We start from the raw sequence: 20,869 nt of genomic DNA on the forward strand, positions 1-20,869 counted from the left end.
GCAGAAGCAGATGGGGCGACCCAAGAAGCGGAGGCGTGACGGTGAAGCAGATGGGCCGGCGCAACATCCTGGGAAGAACGACGCAGGACCAAATGGCAGTTTATCGGGACTTCTGGTCAATCACCCGCAACTGGACTATGGCTTAACTGCCCTGCACGAGCAGCCACAGTCGAACGGGTCGAGCCACACCACCGACAGTGGCATCGCAGTATCAATGCAGGACAGCCGAAACATCACACCAAATTTCGATGACACTCCCACAAACGATTTTGGGTAAGCTCTACTCGCCAACAACCACATGCATACACTGACGCATCTACAGCTTCAACCTCGACTTCACCATCGATCCATCCCTGTGGAATCTCCCACCACCAACCCCACAGCCGCCAGAGAACAACCCCTGCACATGCCTATCGACGACCTACCTAACCCTCAGCACCCTCCAGACCCTCCCCACCTTTTCCTTCCCCCAAGTAATTCCCCCTTTACGCACCGCCATGTCTGCCCTCGCCACCCTCATTCACTGCCCAACCTGCCCGCTAGACGCCTTCACCGCAACCCAAAACGTCCAATCTATAACCTCCCTCTTCAAAGCCCTGACCGCGCGCTACGCAAAGGCTCTCCTTGACATCAACGCAGAAGCCACGCGCCTCGCCCTTACAAACACCAAAAAAAGGTTCCGCGTCGGCGACACCAATCCTGCACTTGCCCATTTGCATACGGGCACGGCGGACTGCCCGCTGGGATTCAATATCGACCTCGAGGCCCGCGAGTGGAAGAAGATTGCAAAGACCGCGTTGAAGATGGAGGTTTGGGGTGGAGGCAGTGGGGCAGTGTGTCTTGTGGGTTTGTTGGAGGAGTGCGAGGAGAGGCAGAGGGTGTGGCATGGGGATAAGGCTACTTGGGGCGAGGAGATGAGACATTTGAGGAGAGGGGGTGAGTGTGGAGAGGGCAAGGCTTGTGAGGCGTTGGGGGCAGAGCACATCAGGCGGGGGATTGAGGGCATGGATTGGGAGTGATTGGAGATTATGATACATGTTTGATTGACACTCACGTTGTGTAAAAGTAAGCTCTCTTATATCTAGGTGGGCTTTGGAAAGAGCTAGCAAGATTGCGACAGATGATATCCATATACGGTATACCCTCACTACACTCGAACCTACCCTCCTAATACTCATAAGCACGGCCATGGACTGTAGAGTTTAGTCTCTTAGTTTCGTTCATCTGATATATTTAATACTAGGCACTGTTAATAAGGTTTCTTCCACAATTAAGTTTATACGATAAGATAATCGGGTAGACTAGTAAATCAGAATTGTATAGGTAGATGTAAGACGTCACGGTGTGGGATAGAGGTTCAATGGTAGATTAGGACAATAGGTGTCGATTGAATATCAAACGAATCGATACCGTGTGTATCGATTCTCATGGGTATTTATATTGCCCATGATCACGTAATCTATCTAGCTTGGGCCACCCTGGCCCATGTTTGGGCCTCCAGAGCCGGCGGAGCCCTGTGTCCTGACAGTAGATTAATGTAAATATAAGACTTTATGTTATTGTACACCTGACATACATCACACATAACCTTGACTAGTCCCGTCAGTTCTGCGTCACTACTTTTCAGAACCACTCTTTGCTGAAATACTTGGAAAGCAAGATGTTCGCGATGTGCAGGTGGGGTGAAGGACATATCAAGAAAGCTTTGAAACAAATCAGACAGCGCTTGGCTAAGATTGACAGAGTAAATGCGAGCCTATTACGTCAATGCCATCGCGGCAAAATATGAAGTGATGGCACAATGGCAAGGATGTCGGCTCAGCGGCGTAGACGGTCAAAATACACCTAGCGGAAAGGAGGGTTATGACACAATTTCAAGCTACTTGTGAGGAAATAATTCTCTCCGCCTCACATACATAAGGTTTATAAGGAATAATAACTTAACATCACACTTAGCGTCTCGGTAGAGCGCTTAGCTCTGATGACAAGTGCCAATCTCGTTTTCTCCCTAAATATCAGAGCGTTGGGAATTAGCATCACGATGCTCCAGTTGTGACACTTTGGCTACCATAGGTATCGTAATGCCGAATAAATAAGACCAACCTGGCATTGCCCCGTTTTGTGATGATTTTCTATACAATAGGTCTTCCGAGCATGAAGTGGTATAACAAACAGGGCATCTATGACGTATGCTTAAGAAATAGAAGCACTCGAATAGAAATAGTCTCCTACACGTGCCCATGTCCTACCGCCTCTTCAAGGAATTATATTACGCTCTGCATTGAAAACAACATAAATTCTATTCTTCCTGCCTGTCGTGTTAGCCCAAGACTTTTCTATTGATCACGCTACCGGTAGATCGTCTGAGCTAGGCGATAACTAGCTAGTGAATGGAAAATCTAGGCCGGGGCTATGTCAGCGTATGCGGACAGAACATGTATCACAGGCAAATCGCTGACTGTGAGATGCTGACTGTGCACTGACTATGAGATGCTGACTCTCCACTCTGCGGACAGTAGAGCCGTCTAGCTCATGTGTCAATGGAAAAGTGAGACCTGGGTTGGTGTTATGGACTGGCCTCAAAGGAGAATGCAATGAGTGTTGATAATAGTATTCGGTATCTTATAGAAGAGGTGAGCTCTCCGCACCTATTTACGTGTATGTAGCGTGCTCGCTTCGAGTTTGTACTGGCCCCTAGGTATATCCCTTAGTCAGGCCGTTGTCAGAACGATGCTTCGGTTCAATAAATGTCCTGCCATCATTAAATCACCGCTGGATCTGTATATGCCTTCAACCGTGTCCGCCCCTCTGTCATTCGGTCAAACCCAGGTTTGGGCTGAGCCCAAGCACTTCACAGTCGACCCAACTTTGGCGTAACTGTTCCTCGCCAGTTTGTACGGTACATACTGTATAGAATATCCTACAACAGCAAGACTAAAATCCTCTTGCTACTGAGGCCAACTAAGAAAGGCTGAACTGGGGGAACGTTAATGTTGTAGGAACACCCAGTACGATCTTTCCTTGACAGGACAGATAAACTAATAAGACCGATTACAACCCCTATTTAACCGCGATCTACATATCAGACACCGCTATGAACAGACGGTGAGCGTTAACAGATGGCACTAATTATATAGTGGTCTTTTACAAAATCCGTAAACTTTAACTCCAGTAGTCCTATCACTGGGGTGTCTTTGTACGATGTGTACACGCGCTCCGTCTATAAATGCCTCGTCCGTCCTACCTTCGCTGTCACACACTTCGTCTTCACTCCTCTTTACCTTAAGCATCTACTATCTAAATACCATTATCCCACACAATATGAGGCTAGCTGTTCTTGCTCTTCTGCCTGTGGCATTAGCCACTTCAAAGGTGTATTATACCACTGGCGAGGGCGTTAACGCGCCAAGGATCGATGAATACATCAGTCATCATTGCGCTCTGAAATCCAACATCAATGGTCAAATTTACAGTCGCTATTTCTTTTGTGTACGAATATAGCATAACTCTGTGTCGCAGGAAACGCTAACAACAACACAGGGTGCGCCTGAAGTACTGGTAGGAACAAATCAAGAAAACCCAGATCCAAAGCATCTTCAGTTTTCACGCGGAGAATGCTTTGACAAGTCAGTCAAGGGCAAGTATTGGCCATGTAAGGTACCTGGCGCAATCGTAGCCACAAGAGTACGTTTGCATCCAAAAGGCAGCCAAGTTTGATTACGATTTCATTACTAACAGCATATTAATAGGTTATTTGCGTAGGTTAACACTGTTATGTTTTATAAGAATCCTTTAGAGGCTACTAACAATGGAATAGTGTACGGGGCCAGACCCGGACAAACCAAAATAGTCTCCATCACTATCATATACCTAATCTGTCAGAAAACAGGACTCACTGGGACCGGAATAGTGGATTACATGAGCAGGAGCAGTATAAGTACCCTCAAGGATCGAAACAGAGGGTATAGATTCGTTTTACAATATACTTGACACGCACTATCCACCCTACCTAAAGACCCTCTATCCCTTGTGAAGTCTTATATAATCTTTATAAAATCCTTTACCTTACCTTATCTACTAAGCTATCTGAATCTTAATCTTAATACTAACTTACCTTTTGATTTACTCTTAGGTTAATGTTTAGTATACATATACTTATTAACAGCCGATAGTTAGACTTTTACTAAGCGCTACACTTGATATCAAGTCTTATAAACTAGGGGGGTGAATAAAAATTTAGGATATTTCCGTTCGGGATAGGTGTTATTGTGACCCTCGCCGAGTGACTCCCTTGTAACGACACAGGTAGGCAGGAACGTCCGAAAGGGGTCCGATACGACTCAAAGGCATATGGGAGTGCGCGTCTGTATAGAGATTAAACGAATTAATTCCTACACCTATAGGTCTTGTATAAAAGGACAAGAAGAACTTGTCTATCTATCTATTAACACAAGGCTCCTTTTATACCTAGAGGCAGAGGGGTCTTAGAACCAAGTTGGGGCGGTATCGGCGTTGCATGTCTTCCTTGGCTGCACTGGTCTTGAGATGGAACGAGGGTCGCACTCGTTACGCACGGCTTCTCCAACTCGAATCATTGCCACCTTTGTTTTCCTTAGTAACGCATAGTAAGGGAATCAAGCGAGCGCTCAACAACCATCTACAAACTGTGGATGTTATGGGCTACCTTCTAATGCTGTTGATAGGTTCAAGCTTTGTCCATGTACTGGTATCTACGTGAGATAGTTAGCATTTTTATGTTCACAAATACGCCGTTATAATTTGGCATCACAAATGAGTATCATAAGTACAGTAAAACTTCCTTAAGAGGCAGGTCCATCGTTGGCGACATATAATTATTCACACGAGCTATAACCGAGATGATAACTTGGCGTAATTCGGATGATTCTTAAAAGGCCTACCTTCTCACAATAGACCACCACCTCGCCGGCCTCATAATACCCATGTCATAACCCTTCCACCAGCAGAACGCCCAGCTGACGGCCCATGTTGACGAAAGGATGAGCGCCAACCCCACCAAATTCGAATTTTTCCACGACCAAGGTTCCTGCAACATCTCTCGTCAGCTACAATCGACTGCCACTGGGTGCAACTACGCTTACGCCAACTCCAGCCACCTCGCCTTTTTCCAGGTCAGTCGACTGTTTTACAGCCTTGACCGACTTGATCTCTAACGAGAAGTCACCCTGTTGACTGCCAAAGAAGCTACTCTTATATCAGCCAAAAACAAAGGGGGCCACGTCCAAGCTTTAGAAAGAGTCAACCACTCACCTTCTCATCATAATACTCCATCTCTTTACACTTTTGGTGTTCAACGGCTTTGCATCCTTCTTCTCTTTGCCACGATATGTCGCTTTGAACGCATGCCACGGCACAAACAGCCCATCCGCACCCGCCGAACTAAACACATACTCATAGCTAATAGTTGATTGCTCGCGGCCATCGGGCATGAGGGGTAAGATTTCGTCCTTGAGTGTCAAGGTGTACTTTTTACCGTCATGCTTACCCAGCTGCAGATGCAAACCGTCGAAGCCAGAGAGATCCCAAGAACGGTCATCGCCGGTGGTACGCTGGCTGGCGAAGCCGGCGCCACCGAGCGTGGTGATGTCTAGGGTGCCGTGGAAGGACGCGGTTGTGCCTTTGATGGTGAGGTAAGACTGGAGTTTGGTATGTAGTCAGAAGGAGCTGTTTAGGCGAGCCGTTAAATGGGTGGTTGGTGTACCTGGGATGAGCCGCCGCGTACACGGTCGTCACTCGATGTCCAATCCGAAGCTTTCCAGCCCCTGCATCGGCCATCAGCATGGACTGAAGTGGTATTCTCCTCCAAGGGGGATGGATATATTTACTTTCTGCCACCGAAGATCTCAAGCTCGTTCCTGCCCATGATGTTCCGATTGATGAATTGCGCAAATTGCGTTTGAAAACGATGTTTGTCGAGCGGTCATCCTTGGAGTCCCGCCGGATGAACCGATGACCTCACTCGTACCTTACCTAATTGGTCCGTGCGACGAAGCCAAAACGGTCACGCTGCCAACTCCACATGGCTCCAATGAAGCGGAGCACTTCCGTCCATCTCTAACACGCCTTGATCGATGAAAGAGCCAGGAAAATGGACTTCAGACCGCTGGATCGCATGGGCGATTCTGACGATGCCATTCTTGAAGTGCCCTATCGACCCTTTTACAATCCCTTTAAAATCTCTCCGGTTCTCGTGAAGCAGTAAGACGGCCTGGCGGATTTTTTGGAGGTCCTGACTTATAAAAGCACAGGGGGAACGAGTACGAGAGGGCTGTATTCAAAGAGAGACCTTTACTGGGTGTGCTGCTTTTCGATAATGTTTCTTCGGATGCGAGGGATCATGCAGCAAATGAGAGAAGTGCATACTGTATGAAGTCATTTTAGATTGCATGTACTGATGTAGACAGCATTTTTATCGTGGCTGAAGTTGAGCGTGTATATGGCGATTGTCGCAGTAGCCATAGTACTCTCTTTTCATCTGAAGACGAAGCCATCTGCTCTTGGTACGCTCAGACTTGACTGGACGGTTGCGACAAGGCACTCTCACTGACGTGAAGTAGAGCATCGGGTTGCACTGCCGCTGGGCTTGATATTCTGGATTCTTTCATTGGCTTGCCTTGTGTCTGGGCTCTCAAACTACATCAACACGGTGACACGTTACAGTAAACGGCGAGCATTGGTACAGTCTGGGTGGAAAACACAGGTCGTATTTACGGTCGTTTCAACCGCCATAGTGGCAGCTTGTGTTCTATTCCTGTCTATCAATGCAGACAAGGAATAGGGGTCTTTGTGCACTAAAGTGTTTTGATCAGGTTAGCTTCAACATGTCGTAAATTTTGACTCTGCCATGAAGCGTTATCTCATCCTGTTCGTGCTCACATGAGCGAGTGACACTGTAGAGCTTTAATAACCATGTGCTTCTCCACATCTCGCTATGACTTCCTCGTGTGCTCAAGGACATTGTTTATTCAGCCTCGAGGACCGCCCAGGTCTGATCGTCAACAGTGGTATAAATAAGACCGCCGGCCAGCAAATCATCACCAGCCCTGGCTACCTCTGCTGTGTCGATTCCAAGCTTGGCCGCAATCTCATGCTGGTTCAAACCCTCATTCGACTGGGGCGCCTCCCTTAAGAATTGGAACACCCGTCTCGCCACAGGCGTATATGTAGAGAGATTGTAACCACCCAAGTTGCCACTCGTAGCCTGCTGCTGTTGCCCTGCACCCGCATTATTAGTAGCAACACCAGTATTGGCGGCACCAGGAGGTCCGCGTGTGAAGTAGAGGTGCACTGCTGTGGCTTCAAGCAGGTGGTACGAGATCTCGTTCATATCCTCGATAGCGCGAATGATTTGAGCACCGACAGATTTCCGATCGTTGAAGCTCTTCAGTTTGCCCCATGCTCTGCAGTAGGCGCCCTCGACGAGCTTGGCTTTGGCAGGATTTGTGTGATCGACGGCATCCGAGTCGACCCACTGCTTGACTTCTATGCTGCCGGTACCGTCATCGAGGCGGTAGGTCGTGTTTGTCGTTTGTGTGGAGATGTTGCGGATTTGACCGACAAAAGTGACCTGTGTGAGTACGGTTAGGGCATGTGAGGTGGGTGCATGCAGGGCGCAGACATGCCTGGGAGACTATTGCACCATCAATCTTGAATTCATCTTTGCTACTGGAATCCGTCGTTGCTTCCAGAATTTGCTTGATGGTCACGGGACGAAGTGAATCCTGCGTGTGCTCTCGCCGGCCACCAGGGCTCTGCTGGCTGCCTCCCTCGCCGGGTATGAAGCCTCCGCCGCCAGCACCGCCGCCAGCACCGTACGATGTGTACGACGTTTCGTAACTGTTGTAATCTATTGTGCTTGTCAGTAGAAAAGATTCGAGGTTTGCAGCCCCCGTGTCATCATACTCATCCCGTCGCCGTTCTTTGTGGGAAAACGCGGTGCCAGGCTGAACGAGGGCAAAACGCGTCGGACGCGCCTTCCAGATCGCGGGGCACGTGTGTGCGACCGACAAACACTTGACGACCCCTGCACGCCAAGATTTCAGACCGCCCGCTCAGCGCTAGGTGGAAAATAAATCCATGAGCCAAGATTTCGCGACAGCAGGCCTCCTCTAGACCTGTCTTCATCCCCAAACGATTGAACCGGCCATAGGAGGCTGAACAGCTGAAACGTCCACACGGAACATGGCTCCTCGCGCGGGCTCACCGGCGCTGTCCGAAACCGAGTTCGACATCTTCGACGCTCTTGCTGGCGGCGACGAAGCGGCAGCACACAAGGAACCAAATACGGGTCATCTGGGCATAGATCTTGCTCTTGGGAGTGATGATGGGTCAGATGACGAGGCCTTTATCGCCGCAAAGCAGGCTGCGTCGAACCGGAAAGCATCGAATCTGGGAAAATCTATCAAAAAAGGCGGTGGGTTCCAAGCAATGGGTCTAAACGCCCTGCTGCTCAAGGCGATTGCGCAGAAAGGCTTCAAAATACCGACACCGATTCAACGCAAAGCTGTGCCACTCATGCTTCAAGGCGACGATGTGGTGGGAATGGCAAGAACCGGCTCGGGAAAGACGGCTGCTTTTGTCATCCCCATGATTCAGAAGCTCAAGGCACACTCAGCCAAAGTCGGTGCTCGAGGCATCATCATGTCGCCGTCGCGTGAACTCGCGCTGCAGACACTGAAGGTCGTCAAGGAACTGGGACGCGGGACAGACTTGCGAACCATCTTGCTTGTCGGTGGAGACAGTCTAGAAGAACGTGTGTACTCCGCCAAAGTTTTTGAGTACAGTCTCTAGATTACTAACTGCTCGGTCAGAATTCAGCTCCATGACCACGAACCCCGACATCATTATTGCGACGCCTGGCCGATTTCTCCATCTCAAAGTGGAAATGGGCCTCGACTTATCCTCGGTCAAATACATTGTTTTTGACGAAGCCGATCGGTTGTTCGAAATGGGATTTGCAGCACAATTGTCGGAAATCTTACATGCTTTACCTACGAACAGACAAACTCTCCTGTTCAGTGCGACGCTGCCAAAGTCACTTGTTGAATTTGCTAGAGCTGGTCTCCAGGAGCCGAAACTCATTCGGTTGGACGCCGAAAGTAAAATCTCTCCCGACCTCAAGAGTGCCTATTTCACCATAAAATCTGGCGATCGCGACGGAGCTCTGCTCCACCTCCTCGACAATGTTATCAAAGTACCGGTGGGAGAGACCGAAGCTGCCAAAAAGGCCAGGGTCGACAGCGAGAAAGCTACTACGAACAAGAAGCGGAAGCGGAGTGATGGATTTGTCAAGGACGCGCCAATTGCCGAGTCGACCATCATCTTCGCTGCTACCAAGCACAGGGTTGAATATCTCGCCAATTTACTCCGAGCTACCGGTTATGCCGTGTCTTACGGTATGCTATTTTGTAGTCTCATATATTAGAGTTTGCTAACAGTTTACAGTTTACGGCAACCTTGACCAGACAGCTCGCAAAGAACAGATTCAAGACTTTCGCACCGGGTTAACTCGTATCCTCGTCGTCACCGATGTTGCTGCTCGTGGTGTGGACATGCCTCACATTAATCACGTCATCAACTACGATTTCCCCTCACAACCCAAGATCTTTGTCCATCGGGTGGGGCGGACAGCAAGGGCTGGCCGGAAGGGCTGGGCCTACAGTCTGTGTAGACATGTCGATCTGCCATATCTCATTGATCTCCAACTATTCCTTGGTAAGCGATTGGTTATCGGTCGATCAATTGCCGAACCAAACTATGCTGAAGATTTCGTGGTCGGAACCTTGGCGCCATATCAACTAGAATCATCCGTCGAGATTGTCAACAAACAACTCACCGACGACGAGGATCTAGCCCTTTTGCTCAGTGTCGCGGAAAAGGGCGAGCGGCAATATCAGCGGACGCGCAATCAAGCAAGCGCGCAGAGTGTGCAGCGCGCGAAGGAGCTAGTGGCCTCCCCGAACTTCGCCGAGACGCATATGCTGTTCAGCGACGATATGCATAATGCGTTACGGGAAAAAGACAAGATGCTAGAGAGGATCCAGTCTTTCCGGCCCGCAGAGACCGTATTTGAAATCGGTAAAAGAGGGACCGGCAGCGAGACAGCCGAAATCATGCGCAAGAGAAGAGAGCAGGTGGAGAAGCAGAAGAGCAAACAAGCGATGAACAAAGCAGCAGATGAACTGCTTGGGCAAGAGGCTGAGCCTACGAGTGTATTGAAAGATGACGAAATCGAGTCAGAGGATGAGCCAGAAGCTGCGACTGGCGAGTATGACTCTGACTCGGATGATTTGGAGATATCTGTGTCGCAACCCAGGTCGAAGAAGTCCACGCAGGAGAGCTGGCGTGAGAACGACTTCTTCATGTCCTACACACCGAAAGAGAATTTCGCCGAGGAGAAGGCCTATGGGGTGAGTGGGGGAGATGCTGGTAACTCTAATTTTGTGTCTGCAGCCCGGGCGGCGGAAATGTCCCTGGTCAATGATGAGATCCAAGGTTTTGCGGATGCTGCCAAGTCAAAGATGCGCTGGGACAAGAAATCGAAAAAATACGTGAATCGAACAAACGACGAAGATGGATCCAAGGGGGCAAAGATGATTCGTGGAGAGAGTGGGATGAAGATTGCAGCCAGCTTTCGTAGCGGACGATTCGACGACTGGCGCAAAGCGAACAAGGTGAAGATGCCGCGGGTAGGCGAGATGGAGGCTCCTGGCCGGCCGTCAGGCTCGTTCAACAACGCACCCCGCTACAAGCACAAGACAGAAAAGGCACCCAAGCAAGCCGATCGGTACCGCGACGACTACCATGTGCAAAAGCAGCGCGTGGCAGAGGCAAAGGAGAAGCGGATCGGAGCGTTCCAACATGGCGGCGCCAAAAGCGAACTCCTAGATGCCAGTGCAGTACACAAACAACGCAAGGTTCAAGAGAGGAAGCGCGAGAAGAACGCTCGGCCGTCCAAGAAGCGGAAGTTTTGAGTTGATCACTTGATAGCGGGAGCGCAGATCGAGCTTTCGTAGCATTTTACACAGTCCGCAATGCTATCCGTGTGAGGGCCAGGATTCATGAATCGTGAACCATGAAAAAAGTACATGGCCATGCGTGAGATGGTTGGTGGTGGGTTGTGGCGCATGAAAGAAATCCGCCAGACACCGATCACGTTCCATCTAATTGTATATGTAGTTAGAGTAGGATGCGGCGAGTGCCTGAGGCTGGTGGGACCGATAGTGCACACACACGCACACACACACACACACAGAGAGAGATACACACACACACATAGAGTCAGGCCTTCTCGAAGACCACGCTCGCACCGTGCCGAGTCGGCTGTGGTGGACCGGGCTTGGTGCGACGGGACTGTCAATTGACTGCAGTCATGTACAATATGTACGGGACTTTCTGCTGTGCTGCACGAGATTCCAGGCGAGGCCCCAGAAAAGCGCAAGGGGATAGCCATCAGCCGTTTGTGGACAAGTGTGTGTGGAACCAATAGTGGCGGGCATCCATCCTGTATGTGGTTGCGACTGTTGTGTGAAGCAGGCAGATTCAGGGTGGAAAAAGAGGGTCAAGAAATGAAGAGAAAGAGGATGGACCCTCTTTCCCGGGCCAAGAACGGGCCGTTCTTGTCTGCAGCGTGGAGTCTCTGTTGGTAGAGTGGCCCCGCGTCCACCGATGACGGCAGCAGCTAGAGAGGGATGACAAGGAGCGGAGTCAGCGGAGGGTGGCTAGAGTAGGTAGGTAGGTAGGTAGGTAGGTAGGTAGGTGATGGTAGCTCGGGCACGAGGAACAGGATGGGTCTTGCTCTCCCGTCGGCGGCAACCTCCGTAGAGAGTGAGTGGGCAGTCGAGGGAAATGGACTGGTCTGCTCTTGCCATTGTGTACGTACACACCGTACCGTCCCAGTCAGCAAATGGGCTAGAAGCTGACAAACGGCGAAACGACCGTGTACATGGTACATGGAGAGACTGGCGGCGAAGCCAACCCAGAGGCAGCCTCCCGAACCAGACAGGAGGACGAGGAGGACGAGGAGGACCAGGACAGGGTGTTCGGAGCACACAGGCCCATGCAGGCACGTCATTTCCTCAAGGAGAATTCCTGCTGATGTGTGTGTGTGTGTGGGTGTGTGTGTGGGTGTGTGTGTGGGTGTAAGACGAGCGTGTGGGCAGATGAGAGCCAGCCGGACAATTGCCCGCTCGACTGCAGAGACCACTTGGTGTCAGATGAAGAGAAGAAAAAAAGGGTGTGTGCAGCAGCAGCAGCAGCAGCAGCAGTAGCAGCAGCAGCAAGGAAGCAGTGCAGGGCCAGGGGGCTGTTGGCTACTATGTTGGCTGTTGGTGGTTGATGGCTGGCGGCTGGCGGTTGGCTGGTGCAGCGGTGCAGAAAAGAAGAGTGTGAGGATCCCTGGGGCCCCTGGCCAGCGCAAGAGGCCGAAAGAGAGCCCATGAGCTGGGGACAGTAACTGTGTGTGCTATGCATGTACTACCTACATGGATTGCTTGCCTACTTTTGCATGCACACACAAGAGCCATCCTTTTCTGCACCCGCACCACCGGCTTACTGTACCCGACCTTCTCGAAGACGCCACAATAAGTCTTGTGTGACGCGGGCGAGCTTGGGAAGACGCACATCAGAAGTCTATCCTCCATCTAGTACTACTCTACTATTTCATCTGTCCATCTGTGGACATGCAGGATGTACCTACCTGGAATATTGTACATGGTAGACAGACACACGAGCCTCGCGTCGACATGTGATGCGCCCCCCTCTTTCCCCCCTCTTCCCGGCCAGCTTGAGCTGTATGGAAGGGGGGAAGAAGTGGTTGAATGACGCACAACTACGAGCATGTGCTCTTCCTCTTTTTTTTTTCTTTTTTTTCTTCTCTTTTTCTTTTCTCTCTCTCTCTCTCTCTCTCCCCACCCCCTCCAGGAGCGGTGCTTGAGCCTTTTTCCTTCTTCTTCTTCTTCTTCTTCTTCTCCTTCTCCTTTGCGCTCCGCAGCTGGGTTGGTTAGTCACAAACCATGTACTATAGTAGTACATATCAGCAACGCATCATTACCCCCAACGGCTTTTTGATATTTCGATATACGCCCGCACGCTTCGCAAGGGCCAAAACATCCTCCCTGTAGCCCATTTCCCAAACTCTCTCGCCGATTGGCAAGGGGAATCAGCCGCGCAGAGCAAGGCAGTTGCCAGCAGTCGCCAACCCAACCCAGTCGCTATTGTGCTAGAGTCGCCAAGGGCCCCCCACCAACGGTCACGGAGTGGCTTCCTCCAGCAGCGGCGGCCTAACAGTAGAGTAGGCACGGTAGGCACATTGGTACTTGTCTAGGGCCACCCCTTCCCCTCTCTCCTCCTCGCTTCACTCTGTCACCCACTCCACCCACCCCACCCCACCCACTTGAATTCAACTAAACCGAACCGAAACCTGTCCTCGGCGTCCCCCAAGCCCAATCCATCCGTCGGACTCCCATGGCAGAGAGACCGCGGCCTACATTCCGCGCTGCCACCTCCCCACCAGCTTCCCACAGACGGAAATTTCATATTCCGTTGCGGGCCTGATGGATTGTGGCCAGCCGCCATGGGCAGAAAAGGCCCAGTGACGATGACGAAGACGACGAAAGACGACAAGGACGACGACAGATGCGAGTGGGTAAATGCATTTCCTGCAGGGTCGCTCTGCCAGCCCGCCCGCCAGCCCGCCCGCGGTCGACTGTTGAGATGCTGCAGGCAGCCTGATGGCCCTGTGAGCCGCATGTCTGTTGTGTGACAATCACATGCACACACCGGGGGCATACTGTACATAGCTACAATATACAACACTGCCTACTTCACAGGCTCATATACATAGTCTCATACGTACATGCTGGTCAAAACAGGTATTACACCTTCATCTTAAGAGCGGACAGACAGGAAGGTAGCCAAACGCTGTCCCTGGCCGACAATCGCTTATGCTCGGCCCGCACCCAGTCGCAAATCGAGAATGGGTCCCTAGAACCGCCGAGCTCCCAAAGCGCTCCAGCTTTGAGGCCAAGGCGTCCAGGGATCGTGACCACCCCCTGCTTCTCGTCTGTTTCGACGGTGGCCACAAAAACGTGTCCAAAAGGCCCAGGCACCGGTTCGTAGATCCCCGCGCTTCAGTCTGCGAGCCTGTTTGTGGAATTCGCTATCCTGGCATAGCACGACTCGAGCACACTCACAAGAGACCAGGGCGTAGTAGGGTTTCACTTTTCTCCTGGTACCTAGCTAGCAGCTTCCTGTGGAATGTGTACAACATGGCATACATGCAATCATCATACCTACATAGACTGCACACAGCCACTCCCCACGGCGGTCCATCTATCTGCAAATGCATGGGCTGTCAGCACACGGCAGCAGCGCCCGCCACGGTAGGACAGGTAATCCCAGCACCATGGACAGCCGTTGTGTGCTTGCGCCCTAGCCTCGGGGGGGAAGGGGGGCTGCGACGAAGAGATGAGACCAATCTATAGCCGATAGAAGACAAGCTATTATCGTGGCCATGTTCGGCTGCCATTTTTGGATGCCTCGAGCTGCAATGGGTAAATCCCCGCGTGTCCAGATCTGAAGAGGCCGTCGCGTTGGATTTCGGGTGGAAATTTATCTTCCGTCTTGAGACTGAACCCTCCCTCAGCCGATGCTGGATGCATGGTGGGGACGATACGACCAAAAGTGGAGTGCAAGGGTTGTCGGGATAATCATCAACACCCACCAAAGCATAGGATTCCTTCGGCAGTGAGGGGTAGCCTCCAACCTGACCTACACACACCATCTAGTTACACACCGACTGTCCTCTAGAAGGCTTCGCTGGAGGAGGCCGAAGTAAGCAGCGAGAATCACGTCAAACCGAGATGACGGCGGTCATTAACACGGGCGATATACATGGCACATTCCTCCATGTCTGTACCTACACCACCTTTCCTTGTCTGCTCTGTACGTGGATGCCTGCTAGGTCCCGTATTATACCGAACTCGACCGGACCGATGTTGGCTATCCATATCCTCGCCTCTGCCACCGCACATCATCCCAATCATTCGGCTTCTCTTCGATATAATACGCAAACTAGCAGGCATGCCGTCCAGTGTGCAAAGAGCTCCGGTATCATGCGTGGGGCTATTCTGGTCTTACCTCAATCTATTCGCATCCCTCTGCCCAAATCATGGTTTGGATCTCCCTTCATGGCTAAGGCTCGGCCGGTCTTGCCGCCATCCCGTGTTGGTTCCTTCCGGAGAGAATGGCTTCCTTCAGTGACATTTCATGGCCAATCAATCGAGGCAGCCTCTCCTCTTGCCTGCTCATGTCGCCCTCTTGGTTGCATTCTGGGCATGCGTGGGGGGGACCGTGATTCCCAAACGACCATGGTCTCTGGTCCATCGTTGCAGCCAACTTGTCAAGCCATGCCATGCGGAACAAGAAGGGAAGACGCCACACTTGGCTGCAACCGAGTGGGATGAACAAGACAGCCCACATGGCCTCAGGCAATAAGGATGGTGTGCTACCGCGGACCCAGACTTCGGCCCCTCACCAACAAAAAGTCAACCCCCCCTGTTGCTGTCCATGGTAATCTCGGAGGGTGGGTGCTCGGACAGTTTGCGGGCAGATCGACGACGGCGCCGGGTTTCGTCAGATCGATATCACCCACCGGAGTTTTTTATTCGGCCGCAGCAGTGCATCCTGCTCCACACCTATAGCAATCCGCTGTTATACCTTGGCGTACGTTTTGACGACAAAACCACACGGAATAGCAAGGCATTGCGAGCAAAAGGCTGAGGATGGAACATGGGACGTCAAACCCAACTTAGCGCAGAAGCCCCGTGGGCGGTGGGATGGCTCCTAAAGACAAGCCCATTTCCGAAAGAGCCAGGGAGATTCTATCTCTCCCCTCCGGCTTAACGTTCACGGCCACGTCGTGATCGTCTCCATGGCGCACCGTGGCCGTTCTTTGGCCTGTTATGCAGGCGGGAGCTGGGCAAGACGTATGTAGGGAATATTCCGTAGCATTACGGGAGAAGCAGTCATGGAATCCCCGCTACTGGGGGCTCTTCGCTCACCGTCACATGGCGCCAAATGACAGACACGTTTGCACGGTCGTCGTACACAGTAAGCTTTATCATCTTCAACCACTGGCGCCGGCGCCCTTGTCGCCCAGCTCGGCCTCAATGTCTTTTTTCTTCGCAATACCCCAAAGCACATACCAAGGCCGCCGCGGTCTACCTACACCATGACAGCGCTTGCTTTCGGTACGTGTCCATGCGGCTTCTTCCACGCGGTGAAGTCTGTGGTTGTTTGTCAGGAGCGAGTCGCATCTGTAGACATGATAACTCTCGGCTTATTCCACCCAGTTTGAACTCTATGGGACGATAAGCAGGAGCGAGTTGCATGTGTGGACATGGCAACTCTAACTCTAAAAAGAGAGTTTCCAACGCCGATTTGGATGGCATTGACGTCGTCACAGACCCCAGCCATGTGCGCAAGGCCACGGCCGATCTCAGTAGAGGCTTCAGGCCCAGACCTGGGTTACCTACCTGTAGGTAAGCAAGTAGGTAGGTAGGTCATGTAGGTACTGACTGTGTGTATGTCTATATGTACGCATACATGTATGTATCTAGAGCGAGACATAGAGTTCGCGCCAGGCGGCTTTCGCGTAGGCAAGCGAGGAGCTCAGCATCGTCGGCCAGATTTGCATCGACAATCTAAAAAAGAAGCTTTGCGGCAGTCCATCACTGTACATTGGCTGTATAGCCAAGAGAAAGACTCGAGCTGCGGTTGCAGTACCTATGTCGCTGGCAATGGGCAATGTGATTCGGGCAGATTGGCTTGATTTGTGTCATTTATGTGTCCTAAATAGGCCCACAACTTGATAGCAAAAGCGGTGCTCGGAAGCGCAACGCAACGCAAGGCAATGCAACGCAACTGACAGTTGACAAGCGTGGTGTTGGCCATGGTGAACCAAAGTCGCGGGCCTGGTTTGTGTCAGGTCGAGCCACACCCAGATTTCTTGTCCTGCCAGGGTTCAAAAGTGGACAATCCCCTCGCCCCCTCGTCGTCCTCGTGGCGCCTGGTGCGTCTTTGTTTGAAATTTATTCCTCGCCTGGATGAATTCACGGAGGCTATCTATTATGGGTTTTGGTCAGGATCTGCAAGCAGCTTTACGGCCGTGAATCCTGCACCCATACACACTTGCTCACTCACTCACGCACATACACACACAATCTCTCTCTCTCTCTCTCTCTCTCTCTTTCTCTTTCTCTCTTCATTCTTTCCTCTCTCCCCCTGCCTCTCTTCGATGCGATTACGGGTCCACAATGGCATGCTTTTGGCTCGATGCCCACGATCTGCTTGGGGCGGGTGTTGTGCCACACCAGTGGTGTACTTGATAGGTTGCAGAAGCGTAAGCCGTAAGTTAGCCAAAGCCCTGCCGCCCTGGTCGCAAAGACGGTTCGGAACAAGGGGCACCCCCCCCCCCCATACTAGTGTCCCCCCAGCCCACTGTGCCCATGCTTCCTCTCTTGTGTGTGTGTGTGTGTGTGTGTGTGTGGCCGTGCATAGGTACAGTAGGTAGATATGTACATGCGCGGCTGCATCGACTGTCCTGGGAAGAAAAAAAGGGCCCTTGTAACAACAATCGTCTAAAGAACCATCAGCCGAACGAGGCAACCATGTATTGGGGCCCCAACACGCACCCCCTGCCCTGCTCCCGTTGCTCGGAATCCATCGTGGCCCCCCGTGCTCATGGATGTGGCCCGTCGCCAGCTCGAGTTGAGCCAGGGTGGGCCAAAAGATCTGTGAGTGTGGCATCTTCATAGCTGACTATGGTTATTACTGGGGATTCTCCGCTCACTGGGCAGACGTCTTTCCTGCTCTCTCGCTGTTTTGTGCCGCTCATTGGTCCCACCACACTTCAACACCATTACTTCGCCTCTGCCTTCACCTCACCCCATTCTCGCAGCTCTAGTCTCCAAGCCTCCTCCTACTCCTCCTGACCCCCCTTCCCCCTCTCCTCCGACCTGTTGTGCCCCTACGACAATCGCTCCCGTCGGACAGGCCATTTTCCAGCCTCAGAGTACCAATTGGGACACGATATCAAAAAAAAGGTAACTGACTGATCTTGCCCCCCTCCTTGCCCCTCCACCCTATATCTGCTTTTGGCTTGCCAATACTCTTGCTTCCGCCTTCGTTTCCCGCTTTTTGACTTCTTACAACGGGGCCTGGTGTCCTCTTGTAGTCATCAGCCCTGCATGTCTACCAATCCAATGGCCACTGCCTAGTCCTGGATTCGCTTGTTTCTCTAGCTTACTGATCTCGTAACGCAGCTTTATCCTACTTGCCTCTTCAAACTGTTACAGTTGCTTTTCCAAACTGCACAGCTGCTTTTCTTTCGCATCATTGCGCTCCAGCTGCTTACGCGGCGTAAGAGTGTTTCGTTCGTCAAAGTATGCAGAGTCTGGTATTACCTAGTCCGACCTCACTCCTTAATACGCCCTTTGGGCGGCCTGCAGGACCAGAGGACGGTTTAGCAAAGTTTCGATCAAAGTACAGTCCTGCCAGGCCTGAACAGCACAGCTATCCCTCTCCTCCCATGTCAGAGTCGCATTCTCCCGCACGTCGATCCGCTCAGACATCCGAAGCTGTGCGTCCATCCTACCCGCCCAATGTGGGCGCCACGCAGAGACAAGAGGCAGGTTTGCCTCTACTACCACCTTCCTCGTCTCTGCTTGAACCACGATCGCTAGTAGATGCCCATGGACATGCCCATCATCGATCAATGTACCCTGGCGAATCCCAGCATAGAGCTGGCCACTTGCTTCGCTATCAGCCTCCACATCCGACTGAGCATCATCCCTACGGCCATGTGGCGGTATCACATACTTCCGGCTATGGATTCACAAGTCATATGAACCCTTATGCACCAGGCGCTCATCTCGGAGGTCCAATGGTACAGCATGCTGCACTGATTCCACCACCATCCGTCAGACCCAACAAACCGGCTAGAAGAACAAAGGCCCATGTGGCATCAGCTTGCGTCAATTGTAAAAAAGCACATCTTAGCTGCGACGTCCAGCGCCCGTGCGGCCGCTGTGTGTCTTCGGGCAAGCAGGTCAGTAGAAGCACACACCCACGCCGCTGCAAGCCACGAACAGTGATGCAGCTGTAAACAGTAAGCTGACAATCCTTTTATAGGACTCTTGCAAGGATGTACAGCACAAGAAACGAGGGAGGCCGCGGTTGAGGGACGATAGGGAGTTTATTAGACCAGAGGAAGGAAGACCATCACAGAGCCAGCTGCCGGGCACTTTCGTCGCGCCCGATGAATTTGTGCATCAGCCGCACTTTGCTGCCTCGAGCGCGCATCGAACATCAGACCAAGAACTCGTTATGCGCAGTACCGGACCGAGATCAGAATTTGCCAATGCGAGATCCAATATTGCGCCTTTGTCCGAACGTGGTCACTCAGGACTCAGTGGGAGTGTTGGGGTGACGCCCTCTTCGTATTCAGCGGGACCGAATTTGGCGTACCATTGTCTACCCGTTGCCTTTCTCAATCTAGATCTCGTAATCCAAAAGTCGAATCAGGCATTTGCAGATCTCGTCTCGTTTCTGGGCGATGCGAAGGGTAAACACCTGGGCGACCTTCTCGAAGCTCGGCAGAATGAAAGCTTGCAGAGACTGCGCAATGAGTTGCGCGACGAGAGAGACGAGCGCGAACCAGCGTACATGGCACCCATTACCCCCATAGGACACGATCCGATGCATGCAGTCATGGATACTGTGGCAGACTATGATGTCGACCATGTCAGCCAGGGGTTTACCGCCCGCTCCATGTTCTTGAGCTTCCGACTGCCAGGCACAGGGCAATACCAGTCGCTTCAGGTCCAGGTTCGGCTGGCGAAGACATCGCTTTACTTTGTTACCATGGTGGTGCGCTCACCGCCGCGCCATAACGTCCCTTCTATCCTTCCGCAAAAGCTCGTCACGCCAACGCGTGCCATGCACCAAGCGTCCGGAGACCAATTCACTTCCCGACCTACATCGTCCACCAGCACGGCACCAAGCTCACCCTTCTTCAACTTCGCCTCCATCCGCACCTCCCTCCCCGCCCTCAGTCCCAGCTCGTACGGTGGCAGCCCCTCATACGCCTACTCACCCACTCCCAGCCAAGACTCGGGCTACCTCCCCACCACCCAGCCACGCAGCTCGCACCCAACGTCCACCTATCCTTCCCCTTACACATCCGGCTCACGCAAACCCCCTGCCACCTCTGAGCCAGCACAGGACCTCGCCCGCCCCGCCCGTCTCGAGGGCTTACACCTTCCCCCGATTCGCACCACGGCCACCACCTCCGCCGCCCCGCTTGGTTCCCCGCTCCACGCCGAAACAGGACTGCCTGCGCCTTTGCGCACGGAATCAGATCGTCTGCGGCATCGCGAGGTTCTCGGCGTGGCTGAACAGCGGAGGCCCGCGACGCCGGAGAGCGGGAAGCGGCGGCGGCTGAACATCCATGAGGTGCTGGACTGAGGGGTGGATGGAGAGAGAAAGAGAAAAATTCGATTTCCCAATCAAATCCCCCTTTCCCTTGTTCGTATCCCTCATTCGCCTCTCTCCCTATCCTTGCCCGCGCTCACAACGACGGCACTTTTATTTTTTGCGTGTGTATGTGTGTACGCGTGCGTGTATCTGTATTGCATAGAGTGACCCCTCGGGTTCCTCATGTTATTGCCCCCTTTGTTTTCTTGCCTCGTCTTCGTCGAGTCTTTTTTTCACATCTTACATGCTTGCGGACGAGTGGGACGCTGCGACTTTCTTTTTTTTTTGAAAAACT

The 20,869-nt window shown here is 52.1% G+C and overlaps 7 protein-coding genes across 7 annotated transcripts; 5 read left to right on the forward strand and 2 right to left on the reverse strand.

Annotated features, from left to right (window-relative positions):
- Nucleotides 1-10: 10 nt before the first annotated feature.
- IAQ61_005854 (uncharacterized protein) lies at nucleotides 11-1,019 on the forward strand (the record flags this gene model as incomplete). The annotated part of the gene is made up of 2 exons (XM_003836103.2): nucleotides 11-273; nucleotides 323-1,019. 2 exons carry the CDS (start codon nucleotides 11-13, stop codon nucleotides 1,017-1,019), a joined length of 960 nt encoding a protein of 319 aa, XP_003836151.2.
- Nucleotides 1,020-4,508: 3,489 nt separating this feature from the next.
- On the reverse strand, nucleotides 4,509-5,943 carry IAQ61_005855 (uncharacterized protein). The gene is made up of 6 exons (XM_003836100.2): nucleotides 5,865-5,943; nucleotides 5,741-5,801; nucleotides 5,290-5,675; nucleotides 5,121-5,223; nucleotides 4,920-5,065; nucleotides 4,509-4,730 (listed from the first exon to the last, which is right to left on the reverse strand). The coding sequence occupies exons 1-6, from the start codon at nucleotides 5,900-5,902 to the stop codon at nucleotides 4,706-4,708; spliced, it is 759 nt and encodes a 252-aa protein (XP_003836148.2). The 5' UTR covers nucleotides 5,903-5,943; the 3' UTR covers nucleotides 4,509-4,705.
- Nucleotides 5,944-6,127: 184 nt separating this feature from the next.
- On the forward strand, nucleotides 6,128-6,817 carry IAQ61_005856 (uncharacterized protein; the record flags this gene model as incomplete). The annotated part of the gene is made up of 4 exons (XM_066096963.1): nucleotides 6,128-6,237; nucleotides 6,288-6,403; nucleotides 6,444-6,539; nucleotides 6,597-6,817. 4 exons carry the CDS (start codon nucleotides 6,128-6,130, stop codon nucleotides 6,815-6,817), a joined length of 543 nt encoding a protein of 180 aa, XP_065952955.1.
- Nucleotides 6,818-7,000: 183 nt separating this feature from the next.
- Nucleotides 7,001-7,945, reverse strand: IAQ61_005857 (uncharacterized protein; the record flags this gene model as incomplete). The annotated part of the gene is made up of 3 exons (XM_066096964.1): nucleotides 7,001-7,606; nucleotides 7,662-7,885; nucleotides 7,942-7,945. 3 exons carry the CDS (start codon nucleotides 7,943-7,945, stop codon nucleotides 7,001-7,003), a joined length of 834 nt encoding a protein of 277 aa, XP_065952956.1.
- A 58-nt stretch (nucleotides 7,946-8,003) lies between these two features.
- Nucleotides 8,004-12,941, forward strand: DBP10 (ATP-dependent RNA helicase dbp10). The gene is made up of 3 exons (XM_003836097.2): nucleotides 8,004-8,791; nucleotides 8,850-9,434; nucleotides 9,484-12,941. Exons 1-3 carry the CDS (start codon nucleotides 8,221-8,223, stop codon nucleotides 11,010-11,012), a joined length of 2,685 nt encoding a protein of 894 aa, XP_003836145.1. The 5' UTR covers nucleotides 8,004-8,220; the 3' UTR covers nucleotides 11,013-12,941.
- A 2,049-nt stretch (nucleotides 12,942-14,990) lies between these two features.
- Nucleotides 14,991-15,503, forward strand: IAQ61_005859 (uncharacterized protein; the record flags this gene model as incomplete). Its single annotated transcript, XM_003836094.2, has 1 exon — nucleotides 14,991-15,503. The coding sequence occupies one exon, from the start codon at nucleotides 14,991-14,993 to the stop codon at nucleotides 15,501-15,503; it is 513 nt and encodes a 170-aa protein (XP_003836142.2).
- A 2,278-nt stretch (nucleotides 15,504-17,781) lies between these two features.
- On the forward strand, nucleotides 17,782-20,565 carry IAQ61_005860 (uncharacterized protein; the record flags this gene model as incomplete). The annotated part of the gene is made up of 6 exons (XM_066096965.1): nucleotides 17,782-17,834; nucleotides 17,898-18,143; nucleotides 18,363-18,394; nucleotides 18,465-18,482; nucleotides 18,549-19,147; nucleotides 19,231-20,565. The coding sequence occupies 6 exons, from the start codon at nucleotides 17,782-17,784 to the stop codon at nucleotides 20,563-20,565; spliced, it is 2,283 nt and encodes a 760-aa protein (XP_065952957.1).
- Nucleotides 20,566-20,869: the final 304 nt, after the last annotated feature.

This window comes from Plenodomus lingam, assembly GCF_022343315.1.
Source record: "Plenodomus lingam strain CAN1 chromosome Unknown contig_23, whole genome shotgun sequence".
Classification (NCBI taxonomy): Eukaryota; Fungi; Ascomycota; class Dothideomycetes; order Pleosporales; family Leptosphaeriaceae; genus Plenodomus; species Plenodomus lingam.